This window comes from Xiphophorus hellerii, chromosome 7 (genome assembly GCF_003331165.1).
Source record: "Xiphophorus hellerii strain 12219 chromosome 7, Xiphophorus_hellerii-4.1, whole genome shotgun sequence".
NCBI lineage: Eukaryota > Metazoa > Chordata > Actinopteri > Cyprinodontiformes > Poeciliidae > Xiphophorus > Xiphophorus hellerii.
This window is the reverse complement of record NC_045678.1, coordinates 22532070-22554184: the sequence shown is the minus strand read 5'-3', so window position 1 is coordinate 22554184 and position 22115 is coordinate 22532070. Positions and strand designations below refer to the sequence as shown.

General features: G+C 36.1%; 1 protein-coding gene across 1 annotated transcript in view; it reads right to left on the bottom strand.

Annotated features, from left to right (window-relative positions):
• The window catches only part of LOC116723394 (ephrin type-A receptor 6), a 191178-nt gene that overhangs the window by 129634 nt on the left and 39429 nt on the right, over window positions 1-22115 (bottom strand). The window contains exon 3 of the mRNA XM_032568240.1: window positions 20592-21255. Within this exon, the coding sequence (XP_032424131.1) occupies window positions 20592-21255 (664 nt within the window). The remainder of the gene's footprint in view (window positions 1-20591; window positions 21256-22115) is intronic.

The window sequence follows — 22115 nt, the reverse complement described above, 5'->3', positions numbered from 1 at the left end:
CCATCTAAAAACTAAAGGAAATACAAAAACAGCTTCTTTTTTCCTGTGTGTTGATCTGTAAGATATGCAGCTGAGCATTTTCCTGGGAAAACAGATGCACTGAACTGTGCATCAATGCTGTTAACCAATGCAATGAACCAAAAGGTCTCTGTGTAAGGCTTTGACAACTGGGCACAAAGCAACAGCATGAGTGTACTGCAAGCTGTATCCTAACATGTGTAATTAGTTTACTGTAAATGATCTCTCCAGACTCATTACCAGATCATTTCTCATTAGATTTGATGCTAATAATTGTATTTTATCTTAAGTCTCAACTTCAAACAGATGGTAAACTTCAGAAAAACTATTATTTAACAAACAGTGTCGATGTCATATTTCACATTTTTCAGTTTTTCTTCTGTGATCAGAATGAAAACTAAATGTCCAGTTTACCTGGGTTTATGCATTTTATTTAGACATGACCTTTGCTAAATATTGAATCAAGTTTTCATTCAGTATACAATTTCTTAATACCACAAATGTATGTTTCATAAACCTTCTTAAAGACTAACAAGTAATGCATGAATGTTCTTTAAACATCCTTTTACACTTTTCTCAATTTTGTCAAATGACAGTTTACACCTCCCAGTTGCCTACCACTGCCATAATCTGCTACTTAGCACACACTAAACCTTAAATATACATGTAGATGTTTACTTTTATATGGATATATGTATGCACATAGCTTTTCTAGTCCAAACCTTTTTAGAACTTTTCCCAGCAAGCATGCATGGGTAACCTGCAGCCAGAGGGCATCCTGACCAAATGCCCGAATCACTAATAGAGTCATTTTGATGCGGAGAAGCAACGGCTCTACTTTGAGTTGGTACAGCTCCTCACACAATCACTAAAGCTCAGTCCAGCCACCCTCTGGAAGAAACTAATTTTGGCCATTTGTATCTGGGATCTCATTCTTTCAGTCATGACCTATGCAATAGGAGAGGGTCGTAGGGCTCTTATCTCAACCACTTCACACTTAGCAGCGAGTGGTTCTAGTACACACAGGAGTCCTTAAGAAGCCAAAACAATCACGTTCTGAGGTTCCCAAACCGGACACCCTCCTCTCCACAGCTGTGCCTTTAGATCCTGTCTGTAGATTTAAGTAAGATTCCACAGGTAAAGGTAATTTTATTTATATAGCACATTTTCAGCAACAAGGCAATAAAAAGTGCTTTGCAGGAATTAAAAGGAAATAAAAACAAAATAACAAACCAAAGGAAAGAGCAAAAGAAGATTGGTATAGTTCATTGCTAAAGATTTGCAGTTTTACGCCCTTGTGTCAGATTCAAGATTTCAACATCTGACTAAAGGTCATAGACCAGGGAACTTGGTTCAATTTACACAGGAAGTGTATATTTTTCTAAAGGAAATATGAGGTTTTACATGCTAAATATTGCCCATGGCTTCTGAGTTAAAACCCCAAATGTTACATAAAAAAATAATATCAGCAATATCTGTCCTTTTACTAAATCCAAACCAATCCTACTTAATTTCTAAGGAACTTCAAATGACCAAATGGGCCCTATTTCACACACACTGGGGAGCAGCTGGTCAGCTACAGAGAAAATTACACATAACAACCAAATTGCCTTGTTGTGTCAGTTGTTCCACGTTCATAAGAGAAATGAATATTTTAAAAACTCTAAATGGTGAGTTACTTATTGGTAAGCTTTTTATTTCTGGAGTTTTGTCAACATTAAAAAAAGTGATCCAAACTGAAAACTGTAACCTTTAAATTGTTAATCAAACTCTGGATTTTATGAACCATTTCATCATTCAAACCTTTATATAGCATTTTCCAACAAAACCTTGCACTGACTAAAGTGCTTTACAAAATACATCAAATAAACACAAAACACAATGAAACAAAAATAGCGTCAAAAAGTACAACCAGGTTAAAAGAAAACATAAAGAAATACTAAAAGTCAAACAAGCCTTTTTAACTTAAATGAGTCTTAAGTTTGGCTTTGAGTAGAGTCAAATCAGAAATGAAACGTAAATCGTAGGGAAAGCCATTTCTTAAGCCTAGAGTGAGGCACCTCCAGCAGATATTGACCAGCAGACTGTGAAGCTCTGCTGGGCTGGTGGGTTTTCAAAAGTTCAGATACTAAGTGCAAGGCTGTTTAGTGCTTTAAAGTAAATAACAGCAGTTTAAACTGTATCTGAAGTTGAACTTGGAGCCACTGCACAGACACAAGGACAGGAGTGATAATTTAGGTTCATGTTAATGTGAGATTGTCAATAAGTGAGCTGCAGTTTTAAACTGATTAATACAAAGAATTATTTTATTCCTAATGAACTTAACCAAAGTTTTGTTCTGAGTAATACACTATCACACAATTCTGTATTTTCCTTTCGTTTAATTTTAACTGTTAGAAAGAGAATAGAGTCATCCTTTATTGCCCCTCAGTGGGGAAATTAAGTTGTGCCATCGGCAGAGAGGCAGAGCAGTGTCACAGTTTCTTGTGTCCTAAGAAAACAGCATTCTTGCATTGCTTTCCTACGCATGCAACACTTGCATACATGATTTGATCATCATCTAAGCCGGGTTGTCGCGTTTTTCGCTCATCAAAATTTCCTCAGCCTCAATGCCGTGATGCTAACACGTCATCTAAATTGTACATGTCTGCTACTGGAACAGAACTGCTGCACTGCAACTCAAATAACAAATAACATTTATTCAGATAAATAATCTGATTTGAATAAGTTTTCATGTACATTGACATGTTAGATCCTTTAAAAAAATGGTGACACAGGAGAATGCTGATTTTCACACTATAGCTCCTTGTATACATACACTTATCAGAACAGGATTGCATCAAAGAAAATTACACCACAGAGTCTAAATGTACAACCTTTACAAATAACCATTTATGCCGCTAAGTTCTTTACTTCTAAGAATTATTAAATTGCTTGAGATTTACACATGGGGGACATTATTGTTTATACGTCAACATTTAAAAAACTAATGACATCCTTTCTCTAGCATCCCTTTAGTGAACTGCAGTTATTTCAGCAGTCAACCCGATTGAGACCCTGAGAGTTTCTGTGCATCAATTTGTATCCTTTCTGTCATTCTTTGTTGTCAGGAGATGTGAAAACCACAGATGGTGCAAGTGTTTTTCACCTTCAGCGCCATTTCTTTTATAACTTAGGTTGATTGAAAGATGAAAAACATGACAAACTGAGGAAGAGAAAGGGAGAGGAGAAAAAGAGAGAGAGGGGCAGTGTGTGTATGTGTGCAACACATCAGAAAGACTACTGTTGGCTGAGAGGTTTAGATCTGATACAGTGGAGTCCTCTGCTGTCCACCAGATGCTAACCACCGTCTTAATCTAAAGGCTTTTACTTGTTGCAGAGAAAGTTTGCCTCATCAGAATTACACCATTATTTATAAATAGTGTAAAGCTAACCAAAAACCAAGTATCTACTTTGGTTATACTTAAAAGTTTAGAGAACTACAGAAACTTTATTCATTAAAGCTGCAATTACCAGCAATTTTCAGTTTTAACAGAATTAACTTCATAAAGAGGAATGTGTTTTTTGTTTTTTTTGCATGGAGTTTGCATAGTTTTTGTTTTGGGCTGTCGGGGTTTTCTGCATGCTTTACACTTTCCTCCATCAGTCAAAATTTGCACATGCAGCACAAAGCACAAAAAAGGTCAGACCAATTTCATCACCAAAATAAAAAAATAATCAATCAACATGTCTTGTGTTTATTAAAGAATTTCAATGCTGTACAACAGATGATAGTTGATGCAGGTTAAAACCAGATATGTCTACAATATATTGTTTAATCTGGAGAACAAAGACCCGTTTGAAATGCTGGGTTTATAAAACAACAAATTTCATCAATATGTTCTAAAAGAATTATGATACCTAGTATAGCTGGTTCAAACGTGTAACATGACAAAAATGGTGATTGAAAATTCATGTTCCCAACATTTAAAACTTTATCAACAGCATATTTCTAGATGCGTTTGTTTCTGCTTGTTTCAGTAAGAAACAAATTCACAAAATTATTTGACATCTTTGGATGTTAAATGATATGACTCCTTTGTAATATTTTACAACACCAAACCAGCAAGGGTGTTATCAAACTTTTCTACATGATAATAGGAGAGTTTTTATAAGTACAACGGAAATTTATTTAGGGAATTTTGGATTTACAATAATTTTCTGAAGATGAAGCTAAAAAAGGACTTGTGTTTTCTAAATATACAAACCATAGTTAAATAAACTTTACTGTCACTTCAGAAAAGATTGTTGTGATTGATCTTTTTCTCTTTAAGTTACTGCAATGTTTCTTTTTTTACTATTTTTGGAAACATCTACATAGAGAATTGAGACAAATGATTACACTGTTAAAACTGTCTGCATTCACAACAGATGAGAACGCCAATGCATTGCATATTGTATTATAATTCTTTGTTATGGTTTTCAAATAACAAATAATATTTTGTTTGGTTGTAAAAAACCAAACAAAATATTGTTAAAACTGGCTGATCTTTAGGTTTTAATAATGTAGTTATTCAAAAGATTGCAATCTGTTTTTTTTTTTATAACATTTTTATATTATATTTATCTAGAAGATGAAGATAATATGGCTGACTTTAGTGTCGGCACTTCTGCTGACACTAAAGTTAGCAAAAGTGGCGACACTAAAAAGACGACGTGTACAGTTTAATACTTCTCTTTCACTTTCATAACTTTGTTTCCCAGTGTCACTCAGAATTACAAAAGAGATTTTGTGTCACTGAGGGACACACAGTCAGATCAATTCCCCATAAAGCAAGTTGTATTGATTTATGAATCACATCTGCAGTCTTTGCCTCTGGCTGCTCAGTAAACACACACAAGCTTTAAGGTAAGCAGTGGGAAGATTTGCCTACTTGCAGCTGTTGATAGATAATAAAGTAAACCCACGGCAAAAGCCCCCCACACATAATTAACTATAAATTAACACAAGTTTAAGTAAAGAAAATGATACAATACATAAACCATAATGAAAGCACTACTAGACATTTCAAATGACACCCAGTGGCAAAGTGACACTTAAAGCTTTGCATAAAGAGTAAAGATGAAAATGTACACAATCTCCTTTTATTGTCTTCATACCACAACTACTAAAATATTAAACTGTAAGGAGTGCTTGTTTCTCTATGTGTCTTGCCCTTTACTGTTTTATAAAAAGTTAATTCACACATATAGATGTGAAAACTTCCTGCAAAACTATCTATCTGATACATTTATGAATCCTTATGGCACAAAGTGTTCTCATTGTAAAGACTAATGGTTGTGTAAATTGGTTTTAAAATGGGCAATAGTCTAACATTCTACTGATTTGTGGGCCAGCAGGAGCACTTAAACTCAAAATGTAGGAGGGCAGAAACTTAAAGAAAAGCTTAAAAATTTTCTGACAAAAGAAATGAACATATTTTGCACTATGTACAATATACAGTCCCTTTAAAAGTATTCATACCTCTTAAACCTCATTCCACTTTGTCATGTTCCAACCACATATTCAGTCAACTCTGTTGGGATTTTATGTAATAAATCAATATAAAGTTACACACAGTTGGGAAGTGTAGCAACAATGATGGCTTTGGCTTTCTGTTTTTCCCATAATGTCTTACAAAAAAAAAAAGAAATCTGAAAAGTGCAATTAATTTCACAACTTTTTACTTTGATACCACCAACTTTTACAATTCACCTGCTTCAGTGGTTCTCAAACCTTTTCTGCTGGGATCTCCTTTGCTTAATAAGAACATTTCCACGCCACCCCCCTCCAAGCTCAGTCAAAAACATATCCAATATGCTAGTCCAATAATTTTTTGTTTGTCCAGTCATACCACACCCACTGCAACCTGATTAGCCAGCAACATTCATCTGCATGCAAATATCTTTCAATATAAACAAAGCAAACCTGTGAAAACCTCAAATTTATTATTTAAAATATAATTTGTAAACCATAAGTGAACAAACAGTATCATAAAAACCAAGGAACACATCACCCTGATCAGTGATAATGTTGTTTAAAGAAGGGTTTATTTATCAAACAATATCACAGGCATTGAACATCTCATACATCTTCAGTCTGTCCTTCAAAAAGCAAAAGAACAAGGAACAACCATAGATGTGCCACCACATGTCTGGCATCCTAAACCGACTGTTCAGACATGGACAGCATTAATCAGAGAAGCAGCCAAGAGACTAATAGTAGCTCTGGATGAGCTCCACTTTTTCCCAGCTGAGGTGGGAGAATCTGTCAACAAAAGAACTGTGCTCAACAAAGATCAGGAAGAGCGGCAGGAAGAAAGCCGTTGTTAGATATGGCAGCTAGACTTCAACCAAAGGAGATAAATGCAGGGCAATTTTGAAGAAATCTTGTTATATTCTTCCAGAGCCTTTAGATTGGGTCAGAGGCTCATCTTCCAGCAGGTCAAATAACCCTAAACACAGAACCAGACTACAATGGATAAAATATATTATGACCAAGTCAAGTCCGGACTGAAATCCAACTGAGAGTCTGTGATAAGGCTCTAAAATTACAGTTCAAAGATGCTCTACATCCAATCTAGCTGAGCTTGAGCTATTTTGTAAAGATGGAAGGGTAAAAATTCAGTCTCTACAGATGGAAACATTTTAGAGACACACCCCAAACAACGGTGATTGTAACCATTCATGACTGGTTCTATGTAGGCCTGTCACAATAAACAATAAATCAATTAATCACATGATAAATTAAAATGAGTTCAATAATTTTCATTTCCATGATTTATTGTTTTTCTCTTTCTACCAAAATTGGATGACAAAATACTTCAGTTTGGTGCTTTGGTCTCAAACAGACTTTTTTTGAAGGACAATTTTGTTTACAAAGACGTCATATTTATAATTCCTGTTGTTTATTTTGGATATTTAAAATGTCTTCCAGTTCCAGTGTTAAATGTTCATTAAAATGTAAAGTTTATTCATCTTTGAGAAAGTGTTCTTGCATTATTATGTCTTTACCATCATATTACTTGAAAATTGTCTCAAAGCAACATTATCATGTATCGAAAATTTATCGTCCAGTAAAATTTGTTATTGTGACAGGCGTAGACTGTAGATCTGGGTAGTTTACTCAAACTTGAGTAAAAAGAATTTTAAAGAATAAAACAAAAAGCACTCTTATACATATCTTACTACAGCCAGTGTTGTATAAATCACAATCCAGACCAGTTTCTCATGCATAAACTGTCACTCGTCTTGTTGATTTCAGCATGAAGAAACCCAATTACAGCGTCTCTATTTAATCCATGTCAAGAATACTTTTCTTGAGGCTTAAGCCCACACTTTAGCATAATCACTGAAGCTGTAAACATTACTTTGAACAGATTTAAATTTTGAGATTTCACTTTATGACTAAACTTGGTGGGGTCAACCAGAGTTTAGGCTTCAATCCAACCCATGTGAGACGATTTCACACCGCTGTTTTCTCCAGAACTGACCCAGTTCTGCAATCACCACTCACCCCATTCAATGACTGGATTAAGTCTATCCAGAGGACACTTGTGCACGAGTGTTTGTGTGTGTGCAGTTCCACCAGTGTGACTAACAAGCTTGGCTGTCGCAGTCTGGCAGATTGAGAGACACCTACTGCTAGTTAAAGCGTTCATACCCTCGGGTTGTTGGCCCACTCTCTGCACTGGTCACATATAAGATGACAGGGTGAGGAGGGAAAGGGTGAAAAAGAGGTGATGCTACTGTCACTGTGCTGACATTTTTGTTAAAGCCGAATTTCATACTTATGCTCTTATTTTGTCATTTTGTAAAGAAAAATTCAGACCATCATGGTTGTAAAAACCACACAAAATAAAGTTGTGTCTTACACCATCAAATATAGAGGATGGAAAATATGTTCTCAGTTCGTCTTCCTTAAAGCCAGTGCTTCTCAATTATTTTCTGTCATGAACATAAATTTTCACACAATGCTACTAAAATCCTGATATTTTATTATGTATTTGTGCAAGTCACTGCCAACATGCATTCTCCATATAATCACCTGGTTATCCAAATGAACTGCTCACAGCTCATTTTATTGTATCAAGTCTTAAAACAATTTTCATCTGAAAACATTTAATCAAAACTGTTCAGTGTGTGATTCTCAAAAGGACAAAAATGCAAATGATTCAATGGAATGTGCATTTTTAGACAAAAAAATTTAAATACTCATTGGTCACTTTCAAAAAGGTATGCATTTTTCACTATTTCATTAAAAATTTGCAACAAGCTTGCAAATCTAAGGGCTGTGCAACCTTTGCTATATTTCCTGGTCTTTTACTGCAGGCTACTTGCATTATTTGCCTCCACTGTTTTATTTTTACTGTCACAAACTTATCAATCTTTCCTACTCTGCCAGCTCTCTACACTGGTGTGTCTTATCAATCCACAATTAGTCCCGGAAGTACTAATTGGTGATGTTGTGGATCATACTTCCACAACATGAAAGTAATGCATTTTACTCAGTATAAAATAACCTGTTTTCTTAGAAAATGTGATTTTAGAACACTGTGGCCTCACTGGGCTGCTACTCATTTACGCTGTCAATGAGCCCTCTTTTTAGAGGGCATGACTCAAAGTAGCGTGTTAGAGAAGAACATCATGCTGATTGTTGAAAATGTTGATGATGTGATGGTCAGGGGCTGTTAAGATGCTTCAAGACCCTCAACATGAGATATGCAGTCCATTTGGAAACATACCAGCAAGACCAGGTGAAATTCAAAATGAAAGTTTTACAGTGGCCAGACTTCACTCCAGATATTAAATTCAAATTTAATCCAATTCATATGCTTTGGAAATACCTTAAACAAGCCATTCAAAAAATATTTAAATAGAAGAAATCTGTGAGGCATAAACTATTTATTTACAGCACAGTTTGTTTATGTATCATGATATCCATTTATTATTAGATACAACTGGATGCAAGCAGTGAAACTAAAATCTAACCACAAGCTAGTCTTGGTATGATAGATATGTTATTATCCAAATGAGTTTGAATTTTTACCAAAATTATATTTTTTCTTTAGAAAACATGAGTTTTAAACATGAGTCTAATTAATGTGACTGTGGTTACCAAGTATAACCTTGTAAAAATGCCCTGATTTAACTTAGAACATGGTGCCACGGGACACCATCGTGATCCAAGACCTGATAAAAATATTAAACTGGATAATGTTTTTCTTGTTTCAAAACGTGCAGGTGCTACATTATTCTCCAAAGACTCAACTGAGACAACTCCACCAACTCAATTGGCATTAGCATTTATCATCTCACAGGTTTACTTATTGGTTTCTTTCTACTCCATGTCTAAAAGAATTGAAAACAACCCACCAGGCTTACAATAAACATGTATTTTAAAGTAAGTATTGGAGTTTCATGCCAACATGGCACCAAAGCATATGCATGAAATTCCACCTACACTATTACATATGCAATAGATTCACAACAAGAGATATAGATGGGAAGATCTGAAAACAGTATTTTCCTGTGCAAACATTTACTGAATGAAAGAATGCCGAAAAAGTGGAAAAACTTTACCTTTATGTGGAACTCTATTAGACCTGTCATTGCAAATCCAAAGTCCGGAAATATGTTGATAATTGGGCATCCAAGAAGTATATCTGGTTTGAAAGTCAATATGCTAAAACTCAGCTTAGTCTGATGCACATGTGAGTATTACACAACTGAATATTGGAGTAAAGAAGTGAAGGCATGGCCAAGCTTAGACTGAGTTTGGAGAGTGCAGTAATCTCTGTGTGCAGCTGTGAAATTAGCCTGAAAACACATTATTGAGTTCTTCTGTCAATGGAGCTACAAGTCTGGTTCATGGACACAACCTATCGGCATGCATAAGGAAATGTTGGATAGAAGTTCAGATGTCTTAATTATAGAAACTCTCCAAAACCAATCTCAAAGCTTCTTCCTAGCAAGGACTACTTTCAAATTCACATAAAATCTGGCAAATAAAATGTGTCTATGTTCCTATTGCAGAACAAATGAGTATTAAGTAATTAACTTTTTGTTTTTGGTGCAACCAAATTGTTACTGAACACAAAGTCATCGTTGATGCTGAACTTTCAATAACCCCAGTTTTTTTCTTTTTTTGCTCCTCTTTTAACTTGGGAGCGGCTGTCTCCAGCTCCTGAAATATACTTTCATTTATGACAAGTCTGCTCTTCAGTCAAGGCTTGTGATGTTTTATCTGGGCCATGTCATATTATACATAGCCTTTAATGACTAATTCAGTCTCTCTGCTTGCGTTCTAAAATAGAACAAACACACACGAAGGAAAAGGGAAATCAATTGAAATGTTGCAATGTCTGACAGGAGTGCGCTTGAGGAGAGAAAAAGACGGAACATCAGACAGTGTCGCTTGCTTTTGTTTTCTAACAGAGAGAGCCTGCCGCTTGGAGACAGGCAGAAGCTACATGTACGTAAGCAGGGTGCCGGTATGTTAGGTTTTTTTTTTTTTTTTTTTTTTTTAACTCAGCTGTCTTTGATCACTTTCCAGCTTTGAAGTAACTCGCAGCAAAGAGGGGGAAAAAGCCAAGCAGAAGTCATGGCAAGTTCACGTCTCAACTAGGACTCACAAAAACTCCTATCTGCATAATTCATTCTTTAAACAGTTAAAAACGGAAAGAGATTAAAAGATCTCTGGGTGACACATAAACCCAGTGCTTCTTGACAATGGCAATTAAATAATCTCCCTCTACATATTTGTTCTCAATTACAATTCGATGAGGGAACACTTGAGTCTTTTACGCTTAGTACGGTTTCAAAGTAACAAAATAAACCATGGAGGTGAAGAAAGAAAGAAATAATCTTTTTTAAAGGTTTTTTATGTCATTATTTATAGTGTTTAAACAGGAAATGGAGGGGAAGACATGCAGACTTGGTATAGGAACCGAACCCTGGACAACTGCTGAATCGAGAACTTATAGCCCTTTGTACCTGGTGGAAGTACTTGAAGCAACATGAAAAGCCTTGTGTGACAGTAGATCAGAAATTGGATGTGACGTAGTGGGCTTGGCTCCATACAGTTTCTTGATCGTTACATGTGGATTGCTGTGCAAGACTGAAGAATTGTTTTGATATCTGTTCAAAGCAAAAGTAAATTTCATCAGACCTTGTGTGGATTATTGTAAGTATTTCTTCAATTCATCGACAGATGCACATTAGCATATTGTGGGACAGAAAAGAGTCAGCTAAAACCCAAACTAACAAACGTAAACAAGAAGAAACTGAAATTCATTGAACAATATGGTGGCTTTAAATTAAAACGAATAAGCAGTCACTACAATGCCGTTCAACTTAAAAACAAGTGTGGCTTGTTGCAATAATTAAGGGTTAAATCAAGGTGTTATTGTTTACCCTAGCAACGTATGCATTCATGTGTTCCTTTCAGTTAAAATAATAAAAAATAAAATCTGCAAATAGCATTTAAAGAATTCACAGAGTAATTTAATCTTTAGCATTGCAAATCACAGCCCTCTGCACCACTTGACATCACTGTGATTCTGGCTGTGAAAATTAGGTTTATGTGTTAAGGTAGTTTATAAGAAGAGAGGGATAACTTTCCTAAACATAAAGGTGCTTGGATAATCAGAAGACAATATTTCACAGAATATCAACGTCAAACCCATGGTGATCAAAATTGAGTTAGAAAAAAAATTAAGAAAATTTCTATGAAGTAAACAATACGCGATATCTGGTTGAAAGAGTAAGTCACAAAAAATTTAAATATTTATTTCACAGGCATAGATAAGCTGAGATAAGTGCTAGCTGTGTGATAAGTTTGAATTATTATTGTTTTATTGCCATTTTGCAGCAATAAGTAAAATAAAAACACGGTTTAGAGTCTCCTGGAGTCATTGGTCGAGAGGTAAGGAAGATCCTGGAAAGGCTGCTAGTTCATCACAGGAAGCCATAGACAGCAACAGTAAAATTACAAGTTCTATTTTGCACCCACTGCACATCATACAATGATCAAAAAAGATTAATATTAAGTAGTTTTTATAACAGAACAGGCTCATTTTTAAGTTAAGATCAAGTTAAAAAAGGCAGCTTCCTGTACAGAGTGTGGCGTTTGCCCCCTAAGGATCAAAAATATAGAGCAATTAAAATGTATAAGCTGGATGTGACATTTTCAAGACAATGCTATGTGAGGCTGTAAAACTTTTCCCCTGTGAAATAGCTGAATATCTAATGTTGTCATATATGACAAGTCAGCGGCGATGCTGAGTGAGTGGGGATTAAATTCATATGACATGTTATGACCCACCGCCATGGTACACTCCGTTTCTCTCGCTCTCTCCAGACTCTCCCAATTAAGCCTGAGGGGCCATCCTTGTTAAACTAAAACCATACTTTTCTGAAATGTCACAGCGTCTCCCTGCCGTGTAGCCCATCTGTAAACAGCTCTATTGCTGCTGCCAACCTAAGCCCCCTGGTGGGTTTCCATGTGTTTGTTTGTAAGAACAATGAGCAAAATGTTATTTACTCTGATTTCTTGTTCCTGATGTGAGCAGATTTATTTATTTTTTGGTATGATTGTTGTATACCATAATGCTAGTAGCTCAGGATTTCTCCATCTTTGTCTGTGTGTTTCATGTAATTGATTATGCGCGTCTCTGTGTCCTCACCCACCACATCCTGATGTGTGTGCGACATCTCATTTAGATGGCTGACAAGTTGAAGGATATGTGCTGTAATTGTTGTCTGACTGTCTTCATGCTGTAATTGAGAATGTCTTATCAGTGAAAATTCCATCAAGATGTTTATGAAAGCACAACGCTTAATGTTAACACAGCTATTCCTGTTATCTGCACTATTACCAGCATGTAATACATTTAATGTAAATAACCTTAGGATCAGTTTATTTAACATTAAAAAATAATTTTGAAGACCAGATTTTTTTTCAAATGTTTTCTTCTTCAGAGTGGTTAGGTGGTTAAGGCTGTTAAATTGAAAGCAAATCAGTTTATTTAAGGAGTGGCATGTATTTACAAGGCACATAGTGCTATTTTACAGGACAACCAAGACTCTGTTACCTTCAGCTATAAAAAAGATCAAACATAAAGTAATTTGACATCTTGAAGTAGATGTCTGTCTCTAAGTAAATTCTACTCCTTCCAACACTTTGTACTTCTACTTTTTAAAAAATTTCCTGGAAAACCTTCATCCCTATGTTTTGGCGTTAACCCTGGAATGGGATTCTTTCATTTATCTCTTAAGCTGGTCTTGGTCTTTACAGTTTTTTAATTTTTCATTTGTTTTCTGCCATTCCTTCTCCCTTACAAGAACAATATATGTTGTATTATGTACTTAAAAAAAGAAATGAAAACAAATGATTGAATAAAACCACCAAAAACAGATAGGAGAGCGTCTAAAAAGTATATTTTCAAAAAATATGAAAAGGTTTAGCAAAGATTTTTGAGAATTACATTTTTGCTGGTGAAATGAAATCTCGCGTTAATAAAACAAATCTTTAGTATTGCTCATACATTCTAATAAAGAAAAGGACAGCACAATGTTTATAAAAAATATGAATTTCTTAAGAATTTCCTGCTTAAATGACTCTTAGGTTAGATTTAAGTTTAAACATTACTTGGAATATGGCCAAGTGAATGAGAGAAAAAGCAGAAAATCTATTTATAAAAAAAAGGACCAGAAGAAATGTCAAGAGGCTACTTTAAAGGAAACAAGCAAGCTTCAAAGAAAAGTTGTTCAAAATGAGAAATAACTCAACTTTCGCACTGCGGTTTATGATAAGGCAAGAAAACGTCAAGTCACAAAATATTATTTAAATGTGTTTGTTTTATTCCACAGGGTATTGATTGATACGTAAGATGTGGAATGCAATCATTTTCCAAACATATGGCAAAGAAAGATTTTACAATGTAAATAAATAGCAGCTAGTTTGCCTCAACCCTTTGCAGGGCAGATCCGCTCTGATACAAACACAAAACTCGCTGGAGTTCACATATAAATAAACCCACCCAAACACGCGGCAATTACATTATTCATAGCACTGCTGAGAGCTCTTCCACAGAGCCTGACAAACACACAAGGGCTGCTGTAAACACAGAGCGATAACAGCATCAGCCAGATTGTCTTACAGTGTGAGGGATGGAAGGAGGAGGAGAGGGAGAAACACATTCCAAGAGAATAAATGTGTGAAATGTGAGTGTGTGTGTGTCAATCATAAAGAACATTTTTTGGATTGGACAGACTGTGTTGGCATGTGACTCATGCGTGCGCACCCACACGCATGCAGAACCTACAGTATATGCACTAAATATTTACACATGTAAATATTTTTATGTTTGATACCTTTGTATTCACATGACATTGCATGCATGCAATGTCATGCGAATTGCATGCAATTTACATGACAGAGTTGTAGAGTTGTCATGCATTGACAACTCTACCGAAAACTTTCTTTCACCACATAATGAAGTGTAGACAAAATTTGTAATGAAGATAAATTGCTTGTTTTACTTCTTTTCACACCATACTCTTTCTGAAGTAAAATCTTACAGGAAACTCCGGTTCCACTAACCAAGTTGACCAAAAGTAGGATTTACAAGACTCAAGTCATTTGGGATTGCAACAGGGGTCTCAATGAAACTATGCTCAGAATTTAAACACAGTGAGTTATTTGCTTTTAGTTCAGCAGTTAAATTTTATTAAATACATTTGCTAAACCTGAGAAGCAACAATCCTTAAAAAGTTAAACATATTATCAAACAACTGGTAACCAATCTTAATATGTTAATTTGATTTAAACTATATTAGCTTATAAATCAACTTTTCTTTTTGGATATATCTTTATTGAGGAACATGCACTGGGTTTTGCTGAATGGATTACAACAAATGAACAAAATGATAATCAGCTGGGAAGTCAATACTCTGACTGATGTGTCAAGTCAAATATTGTTGAAATCAGACATTTACTTGCACAGTAAATATCTGGTGCAAAACAAACACTTTTCCGCACTGATATTTTAGTTTTCCTTTTTCAGTACTAGGTAAGTTTGCTAAATGCCAGAATAATGAGCGACCAACTCTTTTAGACTTTTACATTTTTTACTTTGGATCAAATGATTTCACAGGTTTTTCAAGGCGTTTCCACATTTTTACTCCAAGTTATGCTTGTAGGTCATCTATTTCACACACACACTTTTAAAAAATGTACTCACAAATGATCTGTGATTCAAATCAGGGTTTGTGTGTGATGGCCACTAAGTAACATTGACGTTTTGTCTGAAGAAGCTTCATAGCACATTTGCTGAGATGCTTAGCATCATTGTCCATTTAGAAAATCCATTTGTAAAAATCTTTAAATTCCAGGCTCATTTTTTTAGATTTTATGATTTCAACATATTCTTTCCTCTTGATGCCATCTAGTTTGTGGAGTGCATCAGTCTATTGTTCACAACATGGACAACCCTGATCATCGTCTTCATGAGACTGTTATACAACAACAGTGTCTTCAGTCAGACTCTTCTTCAGGTCACTACAGAAGATCCTTACTTTCTGCAGCCATTAGCATCTACAACCTGAATATTATGAGTTGAACCAACATTTAGTTTCCCTATGGGATCAGTAAAGTATTTTTTAAATTGAAATTTAATTAAATTAGTAAGTTAGCAGCACCATTGATGTGTTAAGTCAAACTAACCGAGTTGGTGTGAAGTTCACTCTGCAGAATGCTTTGTTCTGCGGTGGTTTCAAATTAACACTGGAAAATGTGCATAAACAGATGGCTCTCTTGGGTAAAATGTGAAATGACAACTCTACAACACACTTAGAGTTTAAATAGTATTCAAGAAAAAGTTTTTTAAAAAATTACTGTGGACTTTAGGACTAATTTAAACTCATAGGAAATTTATTTTTGTTGAAAAATATCTTTCTACAGAAGTGAACCCTTTATTAAAACTGTAACAGAGCTCTTACTAGGAATGTTTATCTTATGTTTTATATCTCATGCTTTGTAAGAGTTTGCTTGTTCAAATAGAGTCCTGCAGTCTTATTCAGAAACTTGGGCTTATGTTGTGGGAATCAGAAAACTTTACAAATGTAATAACTCCCGTTTCTTGTTAGTGTGATGGTAATGAAGTATGGCTTAAGTGAATGCTGGCAGGCTGGGAGATCGGATGGTGCAAAAATAATTAGCCTAGAAAAACAAGTTCAAAATCAAGAATACTAAACAGACAGCAGACATAACACAGTACCAGCAAAGAAACGGCAAAACTAGAGTGTTAAATCTGTTTGCCACAGTAGCGCTAAATCTCAAATAGCCCTGGTATGTTGAGCAAGGAGGTTAAGTTAGTATTTTTAACTGCACATCTTGCATTTACGGTAGTCTGTCTTATGTTGCTTGGATTTTTTTAGTCTTCATCTTACCTGCAGTAAAATGAGGGTGAGCTTCGAAGGATGGAAGGAGATGCAATTACTCTACCTAAATCTAAAGGGAATGTAGAGAAAACTATGATATAAGAACCTTGTTTAACAGATCCAGCAAAATATTGGCACAGTCACTTACTGCAAAGCAGCTAAGAAAGAATCAGGAAACTGACGTCCTGGAAACTGACTAGAGAAATGGCAGAACAACAGTACTGAAAGAACAGAGAAACCACAAAGACCAGATGGTCGGTGCATTCCTTCACAGTAAGCCGGTGGACGACAGGAGTGATGAGAAGCAAAGAAGGTGGAACGGGATCAATGCTCCACCTTCAGTACTCATGTACTGAGTATACCCTCAGTACATGTCGTAAACTACTTTTAAATAAGTTACAACGAAATGTAAATAAGTCCCAACCAGTTAATATACAGAGTTTTCATCACAAGAATGACCAAAAATAAGCAGATCGCTGTAAAATAAGAAATAAAAGAACCTCCTAAAACCTACAAAAACAAAATCATCACTTTGGCATCTTTTGTATTTTTTAAAAAAACAAAAAAACAAAACACAATGTCTAACCTTGAAATCATTGAACGTTAGCACAAAAACTGTCATCTGTCTATCCAAACACAGCCAAAATCCGACCAAGTTGAACTATGTCTCAAAACAAAAACAGAACTAATTCCTTTATTGAGCCTAATTAAACAGCCTCTATTCCCAACAAAACAGCTCATTGTAAAGTGGGAACTGAAAGACTGGCTAAGCATGCCACCTCAGCCTTCTCCTTCAATGCTCAAGGTGCTCCAGTGCTCCTTTGTGTGGAGGCATTTAATAACGAAGCCTGTCTGAGTCCTGGAACAATGATCGGGAGCTGCATTTCAGGGCTGACATTGCAGTAAAATGCCATCACATTGCCCAAAGGGCTAAACTTTAGTCAACTGTGAAATCTGCTTCAGAGAGAGCACAGACTAAGGGAAACAAAGGTTGATTTAAATTCTGTTATATACTGTATATAGCTGAACAGGAATGCATGATGGTGACAATTTAGATTTTGCTAATATTTTCATATGTTAATGACAAAGGTTTGCTTTTTAGCTCTATTTGATGTTTTGATTAGGATGGGTTTTTTTATCACAAAAAAGAGCAAATAGTGCAACAACTTTTGGAATTACATAATACAGTTTGTAAGTTCAGCATGGCTGATATCACAGAGCTTACGAACAGAAAATGTTTAACATTTTTTACACCACTTTAAAGAAAAAGCATCTAACACAATTGTATTGGCAAAAAATAATTTGTAATTATTTCTCCCTTAAAAAGTGGCTTTTCTACCTTTACACACTGTGTTTTGTAACAAACAGTTCAGAATATTACAAACTATCAAAGGAGTGCACATGAAAAAAGGCAGCATTTTTGGAACAGTTGGACTCTAATCACAGCTGCAGTTTCACCTCTGCCCTCTTGATTACGATGCAGCTGCAGGTGCAGCGTGGAGGCTTAGCCGACCTGTGTCACTCCACAAATTGTAATCAGCTCTACAAAGACATCTGGTTCTGGATGAGGGAAAAGATCCAGGGAGAATTCTAGAAAGAGTTGTTCTACAGTAGGCAAAGCAAGGCAGCAGTTTGTGAGAACAGAGGACTTATAGATCATTGTTGTCAGGGAACAAAGCTGTTGTTTGCTTTCAAGGGTAATTAGTTTCAAAGCTTTGTGATATTGATCATACATCCTGTTTAATTTAGGAAGTAATCCAGGTCCACAAATGTGTGATATCTGTTTTCATACAGTCTGGAGTTGACCTTTAAATCAAGAATCTTTCAGAGGTTTATGATGCCACTGTCTGTGCAAGCACATCAGGTACCTTGCAGATTGCAGATCTGCAGACATGTGTATCTGATGACCTGACATCGGGCCTTTGCCTGGTTAAAAAGAAGTTGCATTGGTTCCTTGTTGAAAGTAGCATTCCCAGTGAGTGGTACTGCCAGTGATAACCTAAAGCTCATATCAGAGGGCTCAGGATCAAACTGCGACCAAGCTGGCTGAGGTAATCTTTCTCACTGAGATAGCCCCTCGGACAGTTGGTGGTCGAACACTGATGTACAAAACAACACCATACATACAAGCGTGTCTCATCATAGGTACCCCTGCACCATTTTTTCAGATAGATTAACATTTTTGAAACAAAACCTTCTGAAATGGCTTTGATTCTTAGATAAACGTAGGTTTTAAAGTTTGACATACTGGCTAAAACACTTTATCGGTTACTCAGAGTCAAAAATTCATGAAAATTTTTTTAGCTTTTCTTGAAGGTCTGTATTATATCAAAAAGAGCACAATCAAACATGTGTATACTTATCCTAACAGTTCTCAAAAGCCTTAAACTGAAACAATTGTGAAATTTGATACCTAAAATGGGTAATTTAGGCATTTTGAAATGAGGTTTTGATCGAAGATCGAAAGCAGTTAATATCTTACCTGCTTGAAGTCTTCATTCAGTACAAATAATAGATTCTGGAGGCTGAAGCCAAGTACAAGGCAAGCATCTACTATCTTACACCAACCAAAAATAACTAGTAGGTAATACAAACACTACTTTATTAATCACTATCATAATCATGTTTGCATTTGATGGTTATTAACTTAGAAGCCACTGATTATTTACATGGGAACTGGAGGTAGGAAAAGGTGCCTCAACAGTAATTCGGTAAAGACTTCTTAGACAGATAACAGGCTGAAAAAAGACTGAAAGGCTATAAAAAGGACAATTTATGTAGCAGTTTAAGGGAAGTCCATTTTATTGATTATTTCACTACCTCACTTTTCTATCGGTTGATTACTCTATAAAGGTCTTGGCCTTTATTGGATAAAGCCTGAGCTGCAGCCTCTGGGGCCAACTAATCTGAATTTATGCTATAAGAAGACACCAAAAACATTAGGCAACTATTGCAAGATAATAACTGCTTATGTTCTTTTAACAGAACCTCACTTACAAAAATCTGAATCAAGATTTTAAAAAAGTGCTGTATGGTCATATGCCATGTTTTAGGAGAAAACAAATTTCATGGGATTATATTCTAAACTGTAAAATATGTTTCTGTATTTGTGCATGCACAAGCATTTACTAATACATATATAAACATGCAGCTTCAGCAACAGTAAAGCTTTTTGGCAGCAAATTTATGATCCAGAAGAAGGCAAAACTTCTCACTTTACTAACTTATTCTCCAGAGAGTCGAGTAATACTGGTAGTAAACTGAAAAGTCATGCTAATGGGAAAGTAAGACAGGAGCTAAAGTAGAAAAAAATACCAGCAGAGTATGAACATGTCTTTAGTGTTTAAGGGCAGCAAAATGGAGGGAGTGTATAATTACTAAGGAGATACACAAATTTGGAGAGCAAATAATAAAATAAGATTTTAATGTCAGTTGCCACAATGCAAACCAATTGCTCTACTTTGAGTGAAAATACACGATCGTCTTTGCTGTAGTATGAAACATTGTACCCTACCTCCAAACCTCTGTGTGCTTTGTCATAACTGAGTAAATATGTAGACATGTGGGAAATGTACATGAGACACTGAAAGTCTTATGTACAGACTTTATGTGATGCTTGGAATAACAGGTACAGGTTGTGCTAATTTTAAGACCTTACCTTCATAAAATAAAAATTTACTTCTGATTGAAGTTAAAGGCAGAGATAGTGTTTTAGTGCGCTGACCGCGCACAAGAGAGAGAGAGAGACATAAAAAAGAAAGCATGTGTAAAGTTCTCTATTCCTCTTGCTTAATATTCCAATTTAACTCCTCAGACAGCTTCGATTCAAGGAAATAATGCTACCCAAAGGGTTAGGCTGTTAATTCTAAAAGAAATGCCTAATTTAAAAGTTGTCAATGTGAAGGGAAAATACCACACACACAAATCTAGAGAAATTGGGAAATCAATAGTAATTATATATATATATATAAATGTATGGACAAACTCTATGTAGTGAGAAGTCAATCAGAGACTCCCTGTGAGTTTAAAAAACAATTATCCAGCTGTGGGTGCTTATCTACCCAAAACAATATTGCGAATAAAATGTAAATACAGCAGTTTCAAAGACTTACCAACACATGAGCCATCAATCTCCTCATACCCGATGCTGCAAACACATCTTCCCAGGGGAACCAACCAGTCTCCGTCTGCTCCGCAAAACAGTTTGGGTGTGTCTCTTTCTTCAGCATGATCAATGCATGCTCCTCTCACCTCCACCAATGAGGAAGAGTCCACACGAGGAACTGTGTCTGGAAACGAGGCCAAGTTCATTAACGTGAATGGGCATTTCTTGTAGTAAACTCTCACTGAAACCAATGCAATGCAGGCGCCGATGTCCTGGAAAGCCAGATAAAAGCCTTTTTTGGTCATGGGTCCCACCTCCCGCACCTCCGTGTTGAGTTTGAGAATACGATCTCCCAGATCCATCTGAGTGAAGCTTTCATCAGCAGCAATGGTGTCAATCTTGGTGTACTGGCTGGGCTTAAATTTGACACCGTGAGCTTCGTCCATCTCATGGTAGAACAGGTTGAATGTCTCCTTGCAGGTGCCAGAAACCCAGGGGATGGAGTTGCAGTCACGCAAGGTGAAGCGGAGCTCCACGTAGATCTTTTGGGCCGCCTGTCGAGAAATCCAGTTGGAGCGAAGCCAGTTGTTCTGGTTAGGTTCCATCACATTGCAAACCTGGAAGGTGTGGATGGGTCGATTGTGTTCGTCCATCTCCGTAATGGCGTCCCACTACATAAAGAATAGTAGAAAGGCATAGAGAAAGCGACATGATGAAAGAGGATGGTAAGAGGCAGAAGAAAATAAGTTAGACATTTAGATCAGAAGCTATAAGCTACAAATTATATAAAAAGTGATGGTTTTCATAATGTATAAAGCATGAAAATCCTTGTAGCTAGGCTTTAGATTTTATTTCTTAAGATTGAAATCTGTTTCACTCTTATTTCCTCAGGTGCAGGTCATATTTTTCTCCTAGAATGATGTCTCGCTTCAGGTGCCAAGTCATCAACCCTGAAACTCCCAAGTCATGTGATCAGGGAGCATGGCAGCTTTGCAGGGTCATTAGGTTACCTGTCCCCATGTTGAAGGGAAGAAAGTTAATGGGGGTTTTTAGCCTTGCGGTCCTGCATTGCTCTCTGGTTTTATTAGAGTTGGGACTGGCTTCAAGGGTGACCCTATAACCACCAAACATCCACCTGCAAGACTCAAATTACCTGTTTGGGAATAGGAATTCTCAAATCACTTCGCTTACAATGCAGCATCGGGCCCTCTACGGTGCAAGCTACGGAGTTTGCCTTTCTGTACGTACCCTTTTTATTTACACAAAGCCTACTTCAGCCTACCACTGCTCTATAGCTGAACTATATTTGTAACTTTGAGTTGCAATTAAAGCCATCCTATCGCATACATTGCTATAGATTGTACTTTTTATCAAAGCAAAAAGTTCTAATCGCGATGTAAATTAAGAGCTGGTCACTGAACTCAAAGACAAACAAAATGCATCGTTTTCGAACGTCATGCTTTCACTATGCCTTGATTTTATCCAAACACTGCAATTAATACCGTTTTTACCAAGATATGTGAGCATTTTA